Below are 17980 nucleotides of genomic sequence, written 5' to 3'. Positions count from 1 at the left end.
ATCCTGCCCTCCTTCCAGAATGCTGAGATTCCCAAACTTGACTCGAATCAAAGACACTCACTTGCTGCTGGACAACAGGGGAGACCCCCGAGTCATTTTCCCCGGGAGCTCATTTGGGGGGAACTCCATGGTGGTTTTACTTCTTAGCCTTCAAGGTCCTTAGAACTTGAGCTCTCTGACTTCTAACTTTCCAGTCTGGACACAGGCCGACTTGGGTCTCTTGTTCTTGCCCTTGACATTGGCAGCTTTGTCCCCTTCCTAGGTTTCTGCTATTCCAAAGCCTGGCTAACACCTGGGGGTTTCTCTCTCTGGCCCCTCTGGCCCCCTGGCAGGACAGAGGTGGATTCGGTCCTTTGCAGAAGTGGGTGTTCTGTCCTGCTGAGTTCTGTACTTCCCACTGTGCATCCCACTGAGGGCCCTGCGGTCACCTTCAACCTCTGCCTTCTCACTGGACAGATGGGAACCCACGGCTGTTCCCATGTGGCTGCCTGGGGACAGGTGCCAAAAGTCTGACCAAATAAGTGACAAGGAACAGACTGAAATCCCACAACCCCATCAGCCGCTGTTAAAATAAGAGCTCCTTCTAGAAGGACATCTTTCCTGAGTGGGGGGGTGAGAGGAAGCCTCTGTTATGGCAAAGGGCTGCAGGTCACTTCCCGAAATAGATTCCCGCCTGGCACGTACAGACACAGTTTGCCCCCAGCCTGCCTTGCGGGAGACTGGCAGGGTATGCGATGTGGATCTGAATCAGTGGCTGTAAACACACAGCTGTGCCTTTCTGCCTCAGAGGAGTTAGATTTTCACTTGACTGCTCCTCACACTGGGGTCTGGGGAAGGCAAAAGAGGGCCTGGGTGGTGGGGAGGGAGGCTGGCGAGAGGAAGCGGGAGCGGCTTTGCAGAGCCTGGCTGTGTGCCCCACGTGCCCCTGTGTGGGGAGGCTGAGTCACTGCTGGGTTTTCTCCCGGGGGGGGGGGGCACTTCGTGGGGAGGGGATTTTGGCTGCTTTGGGTTGACAGGTTGAATCATCAGCTGCAACAGCTGGGGGTTCCTCCTTCTGAAAGCAGTGGTAGGATGTAGGGTTGAGTTTCTCCAAACTGACAACGTCTGACCCTTTGTGATACACAAAAATCTCACTTCTCCCCAGAGTTTCGAAGACCCAAGCCCATCCCCTGCCATTGGGAATCCCTTGATCACTTTTCCTTTTCTGCATCCTGGCAGCCAAGCTGATTTGGTTGTCTTACATGTTGTGTGTGTATAAAAAATAGACTTTTACATTTGCATTTTCCAGCTATGACAATATACTATTAAATATGCTTTGTGAAGCTTTACTTGGAGCCAAGATGGAGAGAGAGAGACAGAGGAGGCTTCGCTGACCACTGCCTATAACCAGGATAGCACAGACTTTGGTAACCTCCTTTTGCCCATCTCTAAGAGAGGACAGTGGCAAGCTGGCCCAGAGTTCTCCAGGGAATCAGAAAGTGTGGTTCAGGTGAGCAGCAGAGTGATGCTGAGGTCCCCAGATGCTCATCTTGCATTCTTTCCCAAGCCCCACGAGTCACGGTGATGCCATGGCACCCACCCTGGAGCCCACCCTTCTGCCCAGCAGACCTCATCCCTACCTCCCACCACACACCCAGCTGGGCATCCATCCAGAAGGGCAGGGACTGCAGAACTGGCAGAGGTGACCAGCGTGTGTTGCTTACCCCGTTTCTGGTGACACCCTCCCCCCACCCCACAGCGCTCACAGTGTGTGAGTGAGCCCTGGGGATCTGAGCGGGCCTATGGCTTAGGGAGCCTGTGGTACTCTTAGTTCTGCTGGGGCTTTATCCTCACAGCCTTGCCCAGGGCTTTTAAATACAGATCCAACTCAATGCTAGCCATGGTTTCTGTCCCTGTCCCCAAGGCTGGCAGCCACTTTCCAATCAGGAAGGCAGCTCTTTGCTCATTCTGAGGGAGGATTAGCACAATTCAGGAATCTTAGCCTAGAAAGCAGCACAGACCTATGAACACTCCCAGCTGGAAAAGTCTGTAGAGATTATTTAGTCCAAGCCATTGTATTTAGGAGGAAACCAGGGCTCAGAGAGGGCTAGCGATTTGCCTGAGGTTGCACAGCTAGCAAGCTGTGGCTAGAAGCAGGGGCCACTCCGCCTGGGGCTGATGACGAATTCCACAGGGTCCCAAAAGTCCTCACTGCTCAAGAGAGGCAGGAGTCTATGCTTTCCTTCCCAGATACTACCATGGAAGTCCATCTCCATCTCTGGGCAGGCCACGGTTTCACTATTGCTGGGCCTCAGGGCTCTGAAGTGGGAGAGCCTAGAACGACAGTCTGACCCTGTGGTTCCAGAGGGGCCCCAGGTTTTGCAATCAAAACCAACCCTATGTAAAGATTTGTAGCCGAGAGTCCTCGGCTGGAAGCCCAAAAGGATTTTTTTTTTTTTTTTTTTGATTGAGGTCAAAGCCCTTTGGGGGCTCTGCTGAGTCTAGGTATTTGAGAACTCATTCCTTAGGGGTGGGTGGCTGTCTGCCATGACACGCTGAGGGGGAGGGGGACCAGCCTCCTGGGGGAAGGAGCCGCTCCTGCTGGGCCGCCCAATACCCCCTCTGCCCCGAGCCTCAGCCTTCCACTTCCTGTGCAGCATCTGGGCCTGGAGCTGGGGTTTCTTCCTGCAGCACTGCCTGGAAAGGCGGGGAGGTGAGCTGCTGACTTTTCCTCCCTCAGCTTTCCTTGTGGCCAGGGAGGGAGGCGAGGGAGAGGGCGGGAGGGGCGAGGGCGGGTGACAGCTGGCTCCCAGAGCTTCCTGGTCCCCGCCTGACTTTCCTGCTGCATTCCTCGCCGCCGCCTGTTGTGGAGATGCCACTGGGAACAGGCCAGGCACCCTGAGCTTCCGGCCCTGTGGTTTCAGTTCAAGGAGCACCTTGACGAAGCTCCACTGCTTCACTCTTAGGTGGGTGAATACCTGGTCCTCATCTCCGCTCCCCTCTGGGGCCTCTGGTGCTTGGTCAGGCCCCAGCTGGTCAGGCCCCAGCAACCCCATTTCCCATCTTTGGAGCCTGAGGCCCGGGCAGCTGGGGCTTCAGCCGAACCGCCAGGCCCAGGTGGAAGCCTCCAGGGAGGCTGCTGCCTGTTGCTGACCCCCCTCGAGTGCATCACCCCCTGGGGCCGCTTCCACAGAACTGTACACAAGAAGCAGACCCTCTCTAGCTTCTCCTCCCCAGGTAGCTTCGGCCACCACCCAGAAGGCGACAACCAAATGGCCGCTGCTGAGCCTTGGTGGAAGGAGCTTTGCTTCCTCTCGCCGTCCTCCTAGGCATCCCAGGCCTCTGTGTCAGAGTCAGCCCGTGGCAGGGCCCTCCCGGCTCTCGGGAGGCCCCAAGGGAATGAGCATGCCTAAGAGAGAGCAAGGGGGCAGCAAGCCTTTCTGCTCTGGACACCCTCACATCCGCCTTGTCATCCGTCTGCAGCAGAACCAGGAGGATGGCAGAGAACGGCAGGCTGCTGGGCGCTGAGTGGTAGGGAGCAGTCTTGAGTTGGAGAAGTCCCCTCCTCCACCAGGCGGTCACACCAGGACCCCCCAGAAGGAATCAGAGGAGGAGGGGAACAGAGATGCAAACATGAGCCACAGTGATGCACCTCATGTTTCCCCCTGGGGCTTTCGTATTTTACAGCCATAGTGAAAGGAAGCCTCCCAGCGCACAGGACTTAGGGGAGACAGGCTGGGTTCATATAACCTGAAGCCATGTGTGGGCCCCCCCACCCTTGTGCGGCTGCTGTAGGTTAGAGTTCTTGGACTGGGCCTCCTCGGACCAGGCCCCCACCATGTGCAGTGGTGTGGGTCATTCACTGCCCAAGGGCAGCTGAAGGTCAATTAGGGGCTGAAATCTAGCTGGCACTGTGCTGGCCATCTGTGGGGCTTGGGCCCATCGGAGTCCTGTCTTCTGTTTTGAATGAAGGTACAACATGGACTAGTTGCACTATGCCATAGACTTTCAGTCTTAGACCTGAGCCTTCCTGTCAAATCAGCGGGGCTTTGTGCAGGCCCCGTGGCTCCAGCAGCCCCAACTACACGATGTTCGGCACAGCATATCCCCTGACAATTGCACTGTATACTCAAGTTCTGGGTGACTCAGAATCAAGTTTCCGTTGGAAGGAGAAGCTCACGCAGCATTGCCTCTACTGGGGATTGCAAGGCTCCTTCTGCAGCACATGAAACTACTCCTTAGCATCTCCTGTAAAAGGGGCCATCTCTGGCCTTTAACAGATAATCCCTCCATGTCATAATACGTCTTAAGACTTGGAAAGAACAATTTGCTTTCTCCAAAGTTTTCTCTTTTACCAAGAAAAGAAAGGACATTGGCATGGGAGAACAGCCGACTGAGCTATCCAACCACCTGGATCCAGGCCTCTTGCCACCAATTAGTCCTAAATGGCAGCTGGTCCACATCCTTGGTCTATGAACTGTGTAGCTTTACTCCTTAGTTTTTCCATTATTAGTCCCATGACATGGATGGTCTTTTACACATCTTTCCCAGTTACATGGGAAAGCGACTATTCAACTAGTTGAGTTTTATAGTTTGCAGGAGGTAGGAGATGACATATTCATATAGATCTCCCTTTAGAGAGGTCTAGCATTTGGATAGAAAATGGCTACCAGATTGAAAAGCATATTGGTTGGTGGGTTAATTCCATTTGATTAGAACACTGGGATGTTTTAGACCAAGTTCTTGGGTTCCAGCCTCAATTACTCTGAAAGTTGCCACTATTCTACAGTCATAGACCGTTTCCTCAGACACGGCCACATCTTGTGGGTAGGTGGTGTTGCCCCCAGAGCACAGGGAGCATGGCTGCATCAATGCAAATCCATTTCCACCACTGGAACCAAAAGGTCGGAATGCGCCCCCCATTAGAGTCTTCACAAAAGAACAGCAGGGAATTTATAAACTTTTTTTGAAGTTTGGACCTTTTATCATATAGATGCTAAAAATCTCAGGAGCTTGGAAGATTTTTCTCCTTCAGCTAGCCCTGAAAACATCTCTGTAATTTGTCCCACATGCACACTTGAGACACTTGGAAGGTGTCTGGTATTTTCTCGTTCTAAATGCTTTGTTAACAGACTTTGCAGAACCACTGACCCAACACTACTTCTGGGATGAAGAGACATCATTAAAAGCTCTTCACAGAGCTTCACTGAGATCATTCTTGCCTTTCCCAATACCCACTTCTTGTGAAAAGCAGCCTGGAGATGTTTGAACATCTTGTCTGGGTACCAGCCTTCCTCTCTCACACCCTCAGCCTACACGGTCTACCTGAAGGGCCTCCACAGGGCTGTGGGAGTTCTCCTCTCCTGCAGTTTGCACCCAGTGGTCCAACTGGCCTCCCAGTACACTCTGGGTTTGTCAACAAAGTCCTTAAACATCCTCTACCCACAGTGTGCACCTCAAAAGCAATAAGGAAGGGCGGGTTCCCACCATTCTCCATAGGGCCTCCGGGGTGGAGAAACTCCCGTAGGCCTTGCCTGAGAGCCTGTGGCACCTTCTTGGTGTGTGAAGCCACGGAGCCGTGGCAAACCAGCCACAAAGACACACCAGGGACCAGCAGGTCTTCCATTCAGCAAGTTCTGATTTCTCATGAGGGAAGGCCAGAGAGAGAGAGGACCAAAGAAGAGAAGGGACGAGCACTCATATTTTAATCGCCCCCTACCACAGCTATTGTGATGTTTACATCTAGCAAATTCAAAATCATGTTTAAATTCCGTTAAAATGCATCTAGCTATGACAGGTTGCTTTCAACCCAGAATTCTTAGAATTTATGTTAAAAAGATGAAGTAAAGATATAGATCACACGGGGGTAGTCAGGTTTACAAGGACCTTCAACAGAGGGGGAAGAAAAGGGCAAGTCAGCATCAGTGGGTTTCTGTCCTTTGGCAAGGGAAGTAGGGCCAGTTCCATGCATGGGAGTCCTGTTCCCTGGCTGCCATTTTGCTACTCACTGGTTTGATGTTAACAGTGCAGGCTGGGTCCCATGAACTCAGGAGCTCGTTTCTGATGAGCAAGTGAATGAGTGAGACCGAGGCCTTCCTGTACACCAAGCCCTGTGCTCGAATCTTGGAGAGAATGGCAGGAAGAGGAGAGATGGGTCCGTGCTGTTCTACAGACCACAGGACGGAACCCCCACCAGGCGCCATGGGGAAGGCCCTACTCATTCAGTGCTCTCGCCTCTTACCACGGGGTCTCCTATCTGCCACTGTGTTGCTCTCTACCCCCCTCGAATCTGGATGTGCATGAGTAACAGGCCCCTCCCCTACAAGAAGAGTGAACTTATAGCCCACCTTTACTCCCTCGGTCACGGTCAAGGCCTGGGGAGCCTGATAAGGCCTTGTCCCGGGGAGCACAGGGACAGCTCGGGGACTTGCTTCTTCCTCCATCCCACGGCTACTGCCTCTCTCCCTGTCCCACTATGTGGATGAGGCTGACAGGGGCCGTAAGGGACATCGGAGCTCATGCAGAGGCCACCAACACACGCCAGCTAGACTGCATCGCCAGGACCCATGCAGCACGGTCACCTTCTGCACCCGCAAAAGCCGCTACAGAGAAGCATCAGCTCCCGACCTGCACCTGTGTGATTGCTAGAGCTCACAGAGGGAAATTTGGAATTTTCTCTCTCTCTCTCTCTTTTTTTTTTTTTTAGATGAGCTATGGTTCTGAGCCAATTTATTTCATGGTACAGTTCGATGGCCTTCTCCCTGGGCTGCCGCGGAAGATGCACACGCCGTGCAGCCCCAAGGGCAGCAGGGTCCTTCCTCCTCAAAGCCCCGAGCAGAAGATCAAATGCGAGGCCCGTGGCTAGGTGGCTCTGTGTGCACCTTCTGCAGAGGGAGCTGCTTGGGGTTTGCAAACCCGTCCCTAGAAGAGAAGCCGCAGATGCTCGCAAAAGAAAAAGGGTGTATCGAGTGGGGAAAGCACTGGACTCCCTCCCACCCCGAAGGAAATGACAACCAACAACAAGAAATTGAAGAAACAAAGAAAAACCAGAAGAAACATTGAGGGAAGAAAACCAGCTGAACTTACCACACTGCGAGTGAACTTTTCTAAGGAAGTTCTACGACCTTGCTCACTTTCTGGCTTTAGGGAAAAAAAAAAAAAAAAAAAAAGGTAGGGAGAAAAATACAGAAAAAAAAAAACTCTTCAGCTTACATGTGGTTTCCAAACAGCAGCAGCGGCAGCTAATGCACAAAAACAACAGCAAAACAGGGTGAAAAACGGGAAAAGAGAAGCAGCCAGCGCCGTAGGTGAGAGTCAGCGGGAGAGACAGCAAACGGAAGCCCGCCAGAGATGGTGCTGCGTCCGTGATGCAGTTAGGAGAGAGGGGTGTTTGCTTCTAAGGGGCCATCGGTGGTGCTGTTGGGCTCGGAGTCGGAGCCTCTGTGCCTTTGCACGAGCCACTGTTGGCCCTTGGGAGCTGTCTGCTCCCTGCTTCCCACTGGCTGTGCTCGTGGGCTGGAGCCCCCAGTTTGTGTCCCCGAGGCTGCAGGCACACAGCTGGGGGTCCCAAGTGGGGACCCAGAACAGACTACTCCTGAAGGCTGGGTGTAGGCAGGGGATCCTGATGGGACATTAGGAAGTGGCCGTGGGCAAGGTGAGGTCATCAATGCCTCCGGGAGTCGGGCTTAGGACTCTCAGATTTTTCCCCACCCAGACACAGCCAGAAAGTTCGCTCACTGCAGTTACTTCCTACTGGGCCCCTGCTGACTTTCATTCTGTTTCCTTAGAGCAAGGAGGGTCTACCCACGTCCTCTCTGCTGACACAGGGTCTTGTGCCTCAGAAGGAATGTTTCAGACAGAAAGTGCTCTCTCGGTATGTAGGCAGGTGACCCCTTCCGAGGTTTACGCAGGGCCGGCTACAGGAGGCTCAGGGACCCCCGTGGAGAACTCCTAGCTAAGGAGCCCTTGCCAGGGGCAAGAAGAGGCAAAGCCCTTGAATCCTCTCTCCAGGCCTAGTCGCTCACTACCACACACTACCATAGGAGGAGAGGAGGGTGTCGTGTGTACCTGACCCTCTCCCTAAGTTTCCTGCTTTGAGAAGAGGTTTGGGAGAGAATTACATCCCAAATACTGGCTAGTTGATCCTCGAGCCCTGTTCCAGGGTCCTGAGTCTGAGACTGGGAAATTTGGAGAGTAGAGTCACTCACATGGACACACACACACACACACACACCCAGCAAAAATGGAAACCGGAGAGCTGAAGAAGCAGCCAGGTGCCTGTGGGTCTGCAGGGTGCCGAAAGCAGAGGGGTGGGCAAAGGGCAGCCATCTGTCTGTGCGGTCAAGGTCAGAGGGCTTCTTTGGTGGTGGTCATGCCCCTATCCCTTCCCCTGGCTGCAGGGAGACAGGACGTCGCAGAAGGAAAACACAACACACACACACACACACACGACACACACACGACACACCACGGCAGAGCCAGGCTGGACTTTCTCCTCACACAAGGAGCCGAAGGTTACCGTACCAAGTCTCGGCTCTGGGGACGGCGGGACTCAGCTTCAATCCGGTGCGCGGCCCAAGCGACACACACTCGGCTGGGGTCAGGCTGGTCCTGGGCCCTGCAGCTAGCACGGTGTGCTTGTCATTCTTGTCCTCTGGCTACTGGGTTGCTGCTCACAGAGGGTTGCCATCAGCCTGACTCATTCGGGTTCCTGCCTTGCATGTCCTGGAGGAGCACTCGAAACCCAGCTCACCGGCCCCTTGAGAACCTGGTTTGCCAGAGCAGCTAACCTTATCTTTGACAATATTAGGACAGAGGATGAACTAGGGATGAAGGTTCAGGAAGCTGTGGTTCCAGCCTCCATCATGAGATGGAAAAGCAGAAAAGTGAGGTGAGATCCAGGTCCCCTCTTGTAGCTGGAGCGTGGGACCCTCACATACCTTTATGACCTGGACATTGATATCACACAGCAAGCCCATCTCTGACATCAGGGAAGGCCTACCTGAAAAATACCGAGTTACAACTCCAATCCGCACCTGGAGACTCTCAGGGAGAAATGGAAGAAAAAGTAGGTTTTGTCACTGTTTTTTGGAAATAATTAACCCCTGGATATTGCAAGGGTGTTGGCATCTGCAAGAGCTTTTCTGCCAAAGAACATCCCTTCATTTGGGGGCTGGGAGGCTCGTTCTAATCAGTTTCACATGTAACATTTCACAGGCAAGCCGTGGGTCCCTTTCTCACATGAGGGATCTCCTTTGAGAAGTTCTCCCCTTATGGGAGGACCTGTGGGCACAGGTGTATCAGCTCCACTCCCTGAGCCGGAGTGTGTTTCCCCTTTGTGTTGAGACCCATAAGAGGACGGAATGGCTTCTGGACTCTCCTGGGCATGTAGATGGCCCCAGATGAGCCAGACTGCTAGAACCTTAGAATTTTTCCAAACTGGGATCAGTTCAGGGTCTTGAGCCACGAGAAATAGGAACATTCATTTTGACCTTCTCCCATGAGATCTGGGCTGGAGATACCAGAAGTGTCCATAGCTTTTCTTGAAAAAAATGGGCATCTGATGTTCCCCTCCATCAGAGCCCCAATACCTACACCCTCCTGCAAGGGAGCTGGCAAGAGGCCAGGCTTCACATTTTCCATCAAGTAGTGACACTTGTTGGAAGGAGTGCAGGCAACCAATAAAGCTGGGTTTCTGACAGTCTGGGTGTTCCAGAAGTCCCTTTTCCTTCCTCAGACTCTCGGGGATATTCTCAGGGCTACCTAAGGGCAGGAGAACGGGATACAAATGCTTTTCTAGACTCTGGAGTTAGAGGGAACCAACCAGATGCTCAGACAGGGTCCTGGCACACGAGGGAGACAGACAGACAGTACACAAAGAGGAGGGCTGCGTGGCAGGGAGAGGCAGCTGACAGAGGGCGTGTGGATGGACAACCGCAAGCTTCGGGACTGGGCTCCGCAGGCTGTGAGGGGGGGCGAGGGGATGCCCGTAGTCCTAAGCGGCGTGGCATGGACGTTGTGGATTTGGGTGCAAGGGGAGCCACACTTAACCACATGGGGGCCTTGGAGCCAAGCTGCAGAGCATAGAAGGTTTGCAGGCATACAGGAATCCCGGACCATCTCTCCTGCCTCCCCTTTCCCAGACCCCAGGCCCCTCCCGGCTCTTCCTTCCCTCCTCCCAGAAATCCAGCTGAGTTCTTCCTGCTTCAGCTGCCCCTTGTCACCTACATGCTGAGGGTCCCTGGGGGCCCCCAATCCAGACACCAAGGGCTGCAGGGAATCAAGGCTTGACTCTGAGGGGAGGAGGCATATGAAGCTAGAGTGCAGTTATTTCATGGTTGAAAGACAAGGCAAACACTGTGGGGCATCAGGGAGGGGACGATTCCACCAGTGACTTCCGGGGCTAGACGGGATTGGAGGGAGGGCTTGAAACCTGTAAGGTTTTCTACCCAGTGAGGGGGTTGCCCTGATCCTTGCCTCATCCTCATCGCTGAGCTGGTGAAACTTTATCTAAAGTCTGTGGTGAAGGGGGCCGGACTTTGCAGTGAGGGGCTCTTTCTGGTTTCCTAAGGGATTCGTGGGCGTCACCGCCAGTCCTGAACTCTTGTGCTGAGCCACTGTGGCCTTAGTATTTGGTCACACCCCCTGCTGTGGGCCGAACGCGCAGGCCGAGGTAATGGGGACTTGGAGACAGGATGCCACACCCTGGACCTTGGGGGTGCGCTGGGATGGTGACGATTCTATTTGTGTGTCTTCCCTTGGACGGGGAGCAGAGAGAGAAGGGAAAGAAGAAAAGTGAAAATAAATAAAACCCAAGGGATGATACTGTCATCTGACACCAGAGCAAGCAGCAGGTAAGGGTCAACAGTGCTAAGAAAGGCAGGCCTGCCCTTCCCAAAGATCTACCTTCTTCTTGGCCAGCAGCAGGTCCTGGTAAGCGTTTGACCGGAGGAAGCGGGCATAGCTGTCACTCTTCATCAACTTGTAGATGTGTTCCTGGGAAGGACGGAGGCAGGAAGACACAAGAGAGAATGGTCAGCCACTGCTAAGGACGGGGAGTCACAACCCAACTGGCCACTGTTTTAGGAAAGAGACAAACTGGGGTACGCTTGCATGGATCGAGAAACACTTGTGATATGTTTGCTTTGTTTTCTTGCCCCACCCAGAAACACCAAACAAAATATATTTTCTCCCTCAGAATAAAATCTCCTCGAGGATCATGTCCCAAAGGCTTTGTAATTGGGCCTTGGCGCCATGTTGAGATGCAATATTGTTTAATGATTAAAACCACAGGCACAGCAGTGAGAAGGAACAAAGTACTGGTACACCCAACCACTTGGATGGATCTCGAGGGAATTATGATGAGTGAAAGAGCCCATCCCCAGAAGGTTACATACTGGATGATTCCACTGGTATAACATTCTTAAAATGACAAAGTATAGAACTAGACAACAGATGAGTGGTTGCCAGGGGCTAAGGATGGGAGGGGGTAAGGAAGGGTGTGGTTATCAAAGACAATATGAAGGATGCTTGGGGTGATGGTGCTGTACAGAACTAAACACACACACACATACGCACGCAAGAGTACAAGTAAAATTGGGAAATCTGATACACTTGGTGGTTGTAGCAATGTCAACATCAGGGTTGTGATATCATACTATGGTTCTGCAGATGTTACCATTATGGGAAACTGGGTAACTGGCACATTTCTGTATGTCTTACAGCTGCATGTGAATTAAAAAGCTTAATTAAAAAAAAAAGAACTCCATAGGCCAAGGTGCAATTAGGTCAGTTGTGCATGTTAGGGCCACCCTCCTATCCTGGGAGTGTGCCCTTGGCAACCATTTACAGGGCATGTGAGCAAATACGCCTGGCCTAAGGCTTACATCCAGGAGGGGCAGATGCTATGGTGTGCTCCCCTCTCTTCTTCGCCCGGGCTTCTAGAGGCATTTGCATTCTGGCCTTGGTGATGAATTTCGCCCTGGACTTCCGGCTAATTCCTATAGTCTGTGGGCCCTTCCTCACAGATCTGTCCTCACCAGGGTCAGGGTAAGCCTGGTGCCTTAAAAAAGGGCATTTGTTGATGGGAAAAACATTATTTATCAGTTATGATGGGATAAATGTGGCTCAGTGGTCCAGAAGAGCCTGGCTGTCCCAAGAGAGGACATGTTAAGAGGAATGGTGGGCTTTCACTAGGGAGGATGGGGTTGCTGGCAGAGGCTGGCCTGGTAGAGGAAGCATCTTCTCTTATACATAAGCATTGTTCATGCCATGAAGCTGGACAAGGGCCTTGGGGCTCGGGGGAATGAAGAGCTGGTCAGTGAGGAGAGAGTGCTCAGTTGAGAGGTGAGACTGGTCATTAAGGACCTCTTCCTTGGGTACTTGCCTCTCAGGGGAGGATGGAGGAAGGGCAGCCTCCCCTCAGCTGGGGGGCACATTTTATAGATGCCTGGCCAGGCTGCTGTTGCAACCCAGAGGAACCCGGGACAATGGCGAGGGCTTGCTGGGAGCCTCTCCCTTCCCACCTCAAAAGAAAGTGAGAGCAGAAAGCAAGCAAGTCCTTGGCCACGTGTGGATCCTTCTCCAACTCATCTTCAGCTTGGGCACCAGCGTCATTCTTCCTGTGATGCCCCCATATTTACAAAAGCAGGGTGTAAGCTGGCTAACGGGATGGCCCACTGCAAGGAGCCAAGCAAAATTCAACAGTGGCTTGGATCTGAACCGACTTTGATAATCCAGACGTGGTGCATTTCATAAACTTAGTGAGAACATGCTTCACCTAGTGTTTTCCTGCAATTTTCAGACAAAAATCCAGCCCACTTTAGTGTAAGTTCCTTGAGGGCAGAAACAATATGTCTTTATCTCTTATATGGGTACAGCGTCCAGCACAGGATTCAATGTTAGTGACACTGTTTCCAGGTTCACTGACGTGCTTGTGTGAGTAACATCCGGCGAGTTTGCAGGCACCATACTTGTGCTTTCTGCTCACATCAGTTCCTGCCCTCTGCGTGGAAGGGGAGTGGGGCTGGCACTCAGCTTGAAGGAATCCCACATGGGAGCATCTTGGGTCATCTCTAATGGCCTCAGAGCTTAGGCTGAGGCGCTGCATTGGTCTTTGTTTTCATGTGTGGGCTCTTTCAATTGTTCTACCATTTAAATCATAGGTACAAATATTAATGACTCACTGTCTCTTTCTTCTTGTCTCAGGCATCGCTTGTGTCTGGCTGACAGAGGCAGGTGGCTCCTGAGTCATCGGGAGAGACCTATCACTCATGCCTGGACCCTCTCCAAACCCCTCTCCAAGGTAACAGGTCCCTGCTTCTTATCCTGGCTTCTCAGATGAATCTAGATCCTGGTCTATCTCACAAAATACCCCCCTACTGCCTCAAGAGAAGTAAGGAGATCTCTCCTCATCCAGCACTTCTGGCCGTGGCAACAAATTTCACCCCTGATCTAGCTAATTCCTCCAGCCTCACTGCGGGATGGAAAAGCCTGGTCCATTAAAAGAAAGAACTCGTCAATTAAAAAAGAGCAGGATAAAGCACGTGTCTAAACATTTAGTCACAAAGTCAGCAAATATTTAATGAGCATCTACTAGGCACGAACACTCTGTCAGGCATTGAGGTGACAGCCTGAACAAGACGGACTAAGTCCCTGCTGTCATAGAGCTTAGATGCTACGAGGCAAGATGGATGCACAAAATGATAGACTACAACTCCCAAAGCAGTCTCAGGTCCCAGCCACTTGTCAATTTTGCATGGCTCCTTGCAGTGGGCTTACTCCCGTCAGCAACTTTTGTAGACCTGGGCGTGTATTTGAGCTAAGGGCTCCAAGGACAAAGTGTGAACACAGGGTGCTGGGAATGGGTGTATATGGGATGACCCACTCTGCCAGAGGAGGGTATGTCTCCCCGCCCCCTCTGGGCCTCCCTTTCCCACAGTCTAGAGACCCATGACTCTCCCCTACCCTCCTCTGCTCTCCCAAGCCAAGAAATGGGGCCTTTGATAGACCCAGTTACGGAACTCTGTTCCTTCCTCCTTGCCAGCTTTGTCTAAGAAGCACAAAGACAGTAAACAGGGGGTGGGTGAACGGAGCGCTGAGGTTTTTCTGGGAATGAGAATTAAGATGGGACTCAGGGTCTTTGGCCCGTTCCCAAATGCAATGAGTTTATCACTGCCAGGGACAGCAAGTGTACAAAGCTCTTGGCAGTGACCTCTACTGATTTATGGGAGGTTCTGGTTTGTTTCGCCTACTCTGAAGACAACCAGTCTTAAGGGAAATGTATATCCAGAATCTGCACAGAGCCACTGGCAAAACCAGGAAGCCCTCACTGACAGAATTCCTCAGGGGCTAGAGAAAAAGAAGTTTCGTCTTCTCTTTTCTTCTTTGCCTTTTCTTGTCTTATCTTCTCTTCCCATCCTTCGCTCCTTCCCTTCCTCTTTCTCCTTTTTCTCTCCTTTCTTCCCTTCCCTCTTTTTTCATTCTTTTCCTCCCTCCCTCCTCCTTATTCCTTCTCCCCCTCAAAAAGAGATAGCTGAGTTAACTATGAACAAGCAGAACTAGCAGGGTCCACATATGCCTTCCTGACACATGGGAGGGTGGGAACGGTTCTCCATAGGCTGAGCAACTGACGCTCTAGGGCCCTAAATCCTACTGAACATCTTAGCCACAGTTCTCAGTGTGGGGAGGGAATCACGTCCCTCTAGCGGCTGACTGTTACAGCACAGGGTTGTCGCCCTGACGAGACATTCCACCTGCATCTCCCTTTTTGGGCCCAGGGTTGGGATGGGGAGTTCCACTTGCCTGGGATATTAAGGCGGAAGCAACAACAACTGGAACCAGGAGGGTGAGAGACACACGTGGACGCTGGAAGGAACAAGAAGTGCAAGCTGTCTCAAAACCACACCTGCTTCAAATCGATGTTTTGCTGTGATAGTCCTCATTTGGAAATATCCTTTATTTTTAGGCAAAACACAGTGACCCTCACAAGCACTGGGGAAGGTAATCAGACAAATGCCTGGGGCCTTGGGCCCCAAACATGCTGGAGCAGCTGACTTACTTAAGAGCACCCTCATGTCCTCCTCTTTGCTGTGGGTCCCTAAAACTGCTACAATCTCATTTCCCAGCTTTTGAACATCCTCCTGGAATAGGAAACCTTGTCAACTGGAGCATTGCACAGCTGCCAAGAGCCCTTCTTGTGATTTTTAAGTGTCCTATTTTTCTTTTTGCAGAGATGTGGGCCTCATCTCTCCCTCCACACCCAGACTTCCTGGAACAACATCCAGACTTTGGGGACTGCTGGGTCCATCACAGTCCCTTGGAGGAAGATGAGACTGTGGTGTAGAATGGGATGTTGCTGAGCAGACAGGTGGAAGCAAGACTGGTCTGGGAGCCAAAGGTCCCAGCCACTCATGAATTTTGCATGGCTCCTTGTGGTGGGCTTACTCCCATCAGCAACTTCTGTAGACCTGGGGGTGTACAGGACCCGGCCCTGCCTATCACACAATTAAATGAGGAAATAGAAGTGAAAGCACCATAAAAACTCTATACATGTAAAGTAATAATAATAATTGGCCTTCATGTTGTGACTGTCCTTGCTAGGGATGACATGGGTGTGAGCCCAAAGACTGCAGGTTCCCTGGGGTGGGAAGAAAGGTGAAGCAGAGCCATTATTTAGTTGCTGTTGTTTGCTCTAAAACATTATTTTTGTTGCTGTTGTTTGCTCTGAATCAGTGCTTAGATTTAAACAACCCCACTTTATAGATGTGGATTCTGAAACTCTAAAAAGTTAAGTGACTGGTCCAAGTACAGAGCTAGGATTTGAACCCAGAACTGTGTGACTCCAAAACTCACACTCTTCCTGGGCAACGTGTTGCTTTTCATTGTCTTTGAGTTGGAGTGTTGAGGGGAGTCAGTGTTGCATGACTGGGACAAAAGAGGTCCTCAATGTGTCGTTGGCAGAAACAATAGGGGTCTCCTCTTGAGTCCTGATCTGAATCATCCTGGTAGTAGATAACCTGCCCTTTGAGAGACCATTTACTACCTCTGCCATCAGTGATGGTGATGGCTGGGTCATTCAGGGCAACGGGCTCAGGTTTCTTACCTCACAGACTGTGTACAACTTGCCTTCCATACCAGAAGGAAGGTCCTGACCTGGCAAAGCTCTGGGGGCTGACTGGGCTGTTGGGAAGCCATAAGCAGCAGGTCTGTATCAAAGCAAGTCACCCAGGAGATCCCTTTCAAGAGTCTTGAATATTGTAAACCAGAAGTCTTTAGACCCTAGGCATGGTTAGCTGAGGCCAAGGGGAAATTAGCACTTGTTTCAACATGAATCCTGCAGGAGGACACAAGTGGTAAGGACTTGATGTGAGTCCTAAATCAGTATCTGATGAATAGATGTAGGCAAGGCAACAGAAATCATGCCTTGCAGTATGGACACCCACTTGCAGGAAAGGTGATAGCTTGTTGTCCTCATGGAGCAGCTTTGGATGACCCACCTAGGATCATGTGGATATTAAATGAGAAGCCCCCGTTTGGATTTCCTTGACCTGCTAAGCAGAACACGGGACGCTTGTTTCCATGTAATGCAGCATTCAAATCATAAGAGAGTGTAAGAACACTTTCTCATTTGCCTTTACCCTGTGAAGCATCTGTATCAACACGTTCAATATAACTGACCAAAGGGTGCAGTCATTTGACGCTGTTCAATCCCTATTCTGTAGATAAGGGTAGCTGTGAAGACAGCTTTGTGTATTGCCTTTTGCCCACCCAAATACCATGGGCATTAACTCAGACTAGTGTTTTCCTTTTCCTCTACAAGGTCATGGGGTTTGGTGCAGGCAAGCTATGCTCCGAAGCATCAACAAAGAAATTTTGGAATTTAGCTCTCTGGCGCCTTCTCTCTAGGAGCTACTAGTCTGTGTGGTAATAAACAGAACCATATCACAAACAACGGATCTGTTCTTTTGGAGAATGCAACCCTCCGTCTGCTGTTCATCTCCCTAAAATAAAACCACCCACAGAATAAAGTGAGTAACTCCTGGAGCAAGCGATGCAATGGCATTCTTTACTAAACTATGTCTGGCATGGGAAATCTACCAGGAAATGCCCTCCAATTGATGATTAATGTCAGGAAACTTGGTGCAGTCTTGTGATACAGGCACACGAGACCACTACCTCCACCACCAGAGCAAAGGTCACCAGCCTCCAGCAGGGTGTGAAGACTTCTACTTGTGAGTAATCTGGGACAAACACACATGTGTACTCCACATAAAAGCTTTTACCTCTTAAACAAAGCACATGTCAGAAATCTTGCGTTCCTTAATCAAGTTGCTTTTAAACATCTTAGATGAGATAATAATAGAGACTTTTGACTAGAGGCTTCCTGTCTGTTTAAAGGAGGTGTAGATGTTGGTGTATTTCTCATCTCTTTCATCACCCATCCTCATCTTGGTCTTGAGGTTGCCCTTTGATCATGCCATGCATGGATGATGGCTGAATAGAGTTTCAGGAACTTAGATTGAGGTCTACTTAAAGGAAGGGTCCCTCCCATGTATCTGTATATTCCCAGAGCCTAGAGCACCTGACTCTTAGTGGGTATTCCAAGTTTTGCTGAATTGGCATGTTGTAGAAATTTAATTTAACTAGTATTTATTGATCACCTACTATATGTGTTCCCCAAGGTTGTTTGGCAAGATTTTTTGAAGTGGAAAGCCAAGGGACAGATTGTCCTTCTTTTTTCTAATGACAGGTGCAGCTGAGAGTATTAGGATTCTGGACTCAGTTGTCAAGGAGATTTTTTAAAAATTTGAGCTGTGGGCAGAGCATTACTTTAGTGTTGTGGGGACTTACGAAAGGTAAAGAAGACCAAATTCTCATCAAAGAACTTTGAAGTCCTGAGGTGCTGGAAGGCCCAGAGGGGCCTCAGTGGAGCGTTTCAGCAGCTCCTGCAGGGCAGGAAAGCAGTGGGGCTTGGACAGCTAGGAGGCCAACACAGGGTCCT

General features: G+C 51.1%; 1 protein-coding gene across 5 annotated transcripts in view; it reads right to left on the bottom strand.

Annotated features, from left to right (window-relative positions):
- The window catches only part of RGS6 (regulator of G protein signaling 6), a 549755-nt gene that overhangs the window by 18242 nt on the left and 513533 nt on the right, over nt 1-17980 (bottom strand). For 2 of the 5 annotated variants that reach the window (XM_064571279.1, XM_045901122.2), the window contains 3 exons: nt 10885-10974; nt 7066-7119; nt 6692-6900 (listed from right to left, as the gene is read on the bottom strand). In XM_064571279.1, the coding sequence (XP_064427349.1) occupies nt 6841-6900; nt 7066-7119; nt 10885-10974 (204 nt within the window). In that variant the 3' untranslated portion in view covers nt 6692-6840. Of the gene's footprint in view, nt 1-6691; nt 6901-7065; nt 7120-10884; nt 10975-17980 lie in introns of those variants that run through there. The other 3 variants (XM_045901123.3, XM_054513766.2, XM_064571278.1) reach the window with 2 other exon arrangements.

Source organism: Mirounga angustirostris, unplaced genomic scaffold (assembly GCF_029215605.1).
Source record: "Mirounga angustirostris isolate CCGP_5_RB_7025 unplaced genomic scaffold, mMirAng1.0.hap1 SCAF_9, whole genome shotgun sequence".
NCBI lineage: Eukaryota > Metazoa > Chordata > Mammalia > Carnivora > Phocidae > Mirounga > Mirounga angustirostris.
This window is presented reverse-complemented; position numbering and strand designations above follow the sequence as displayed.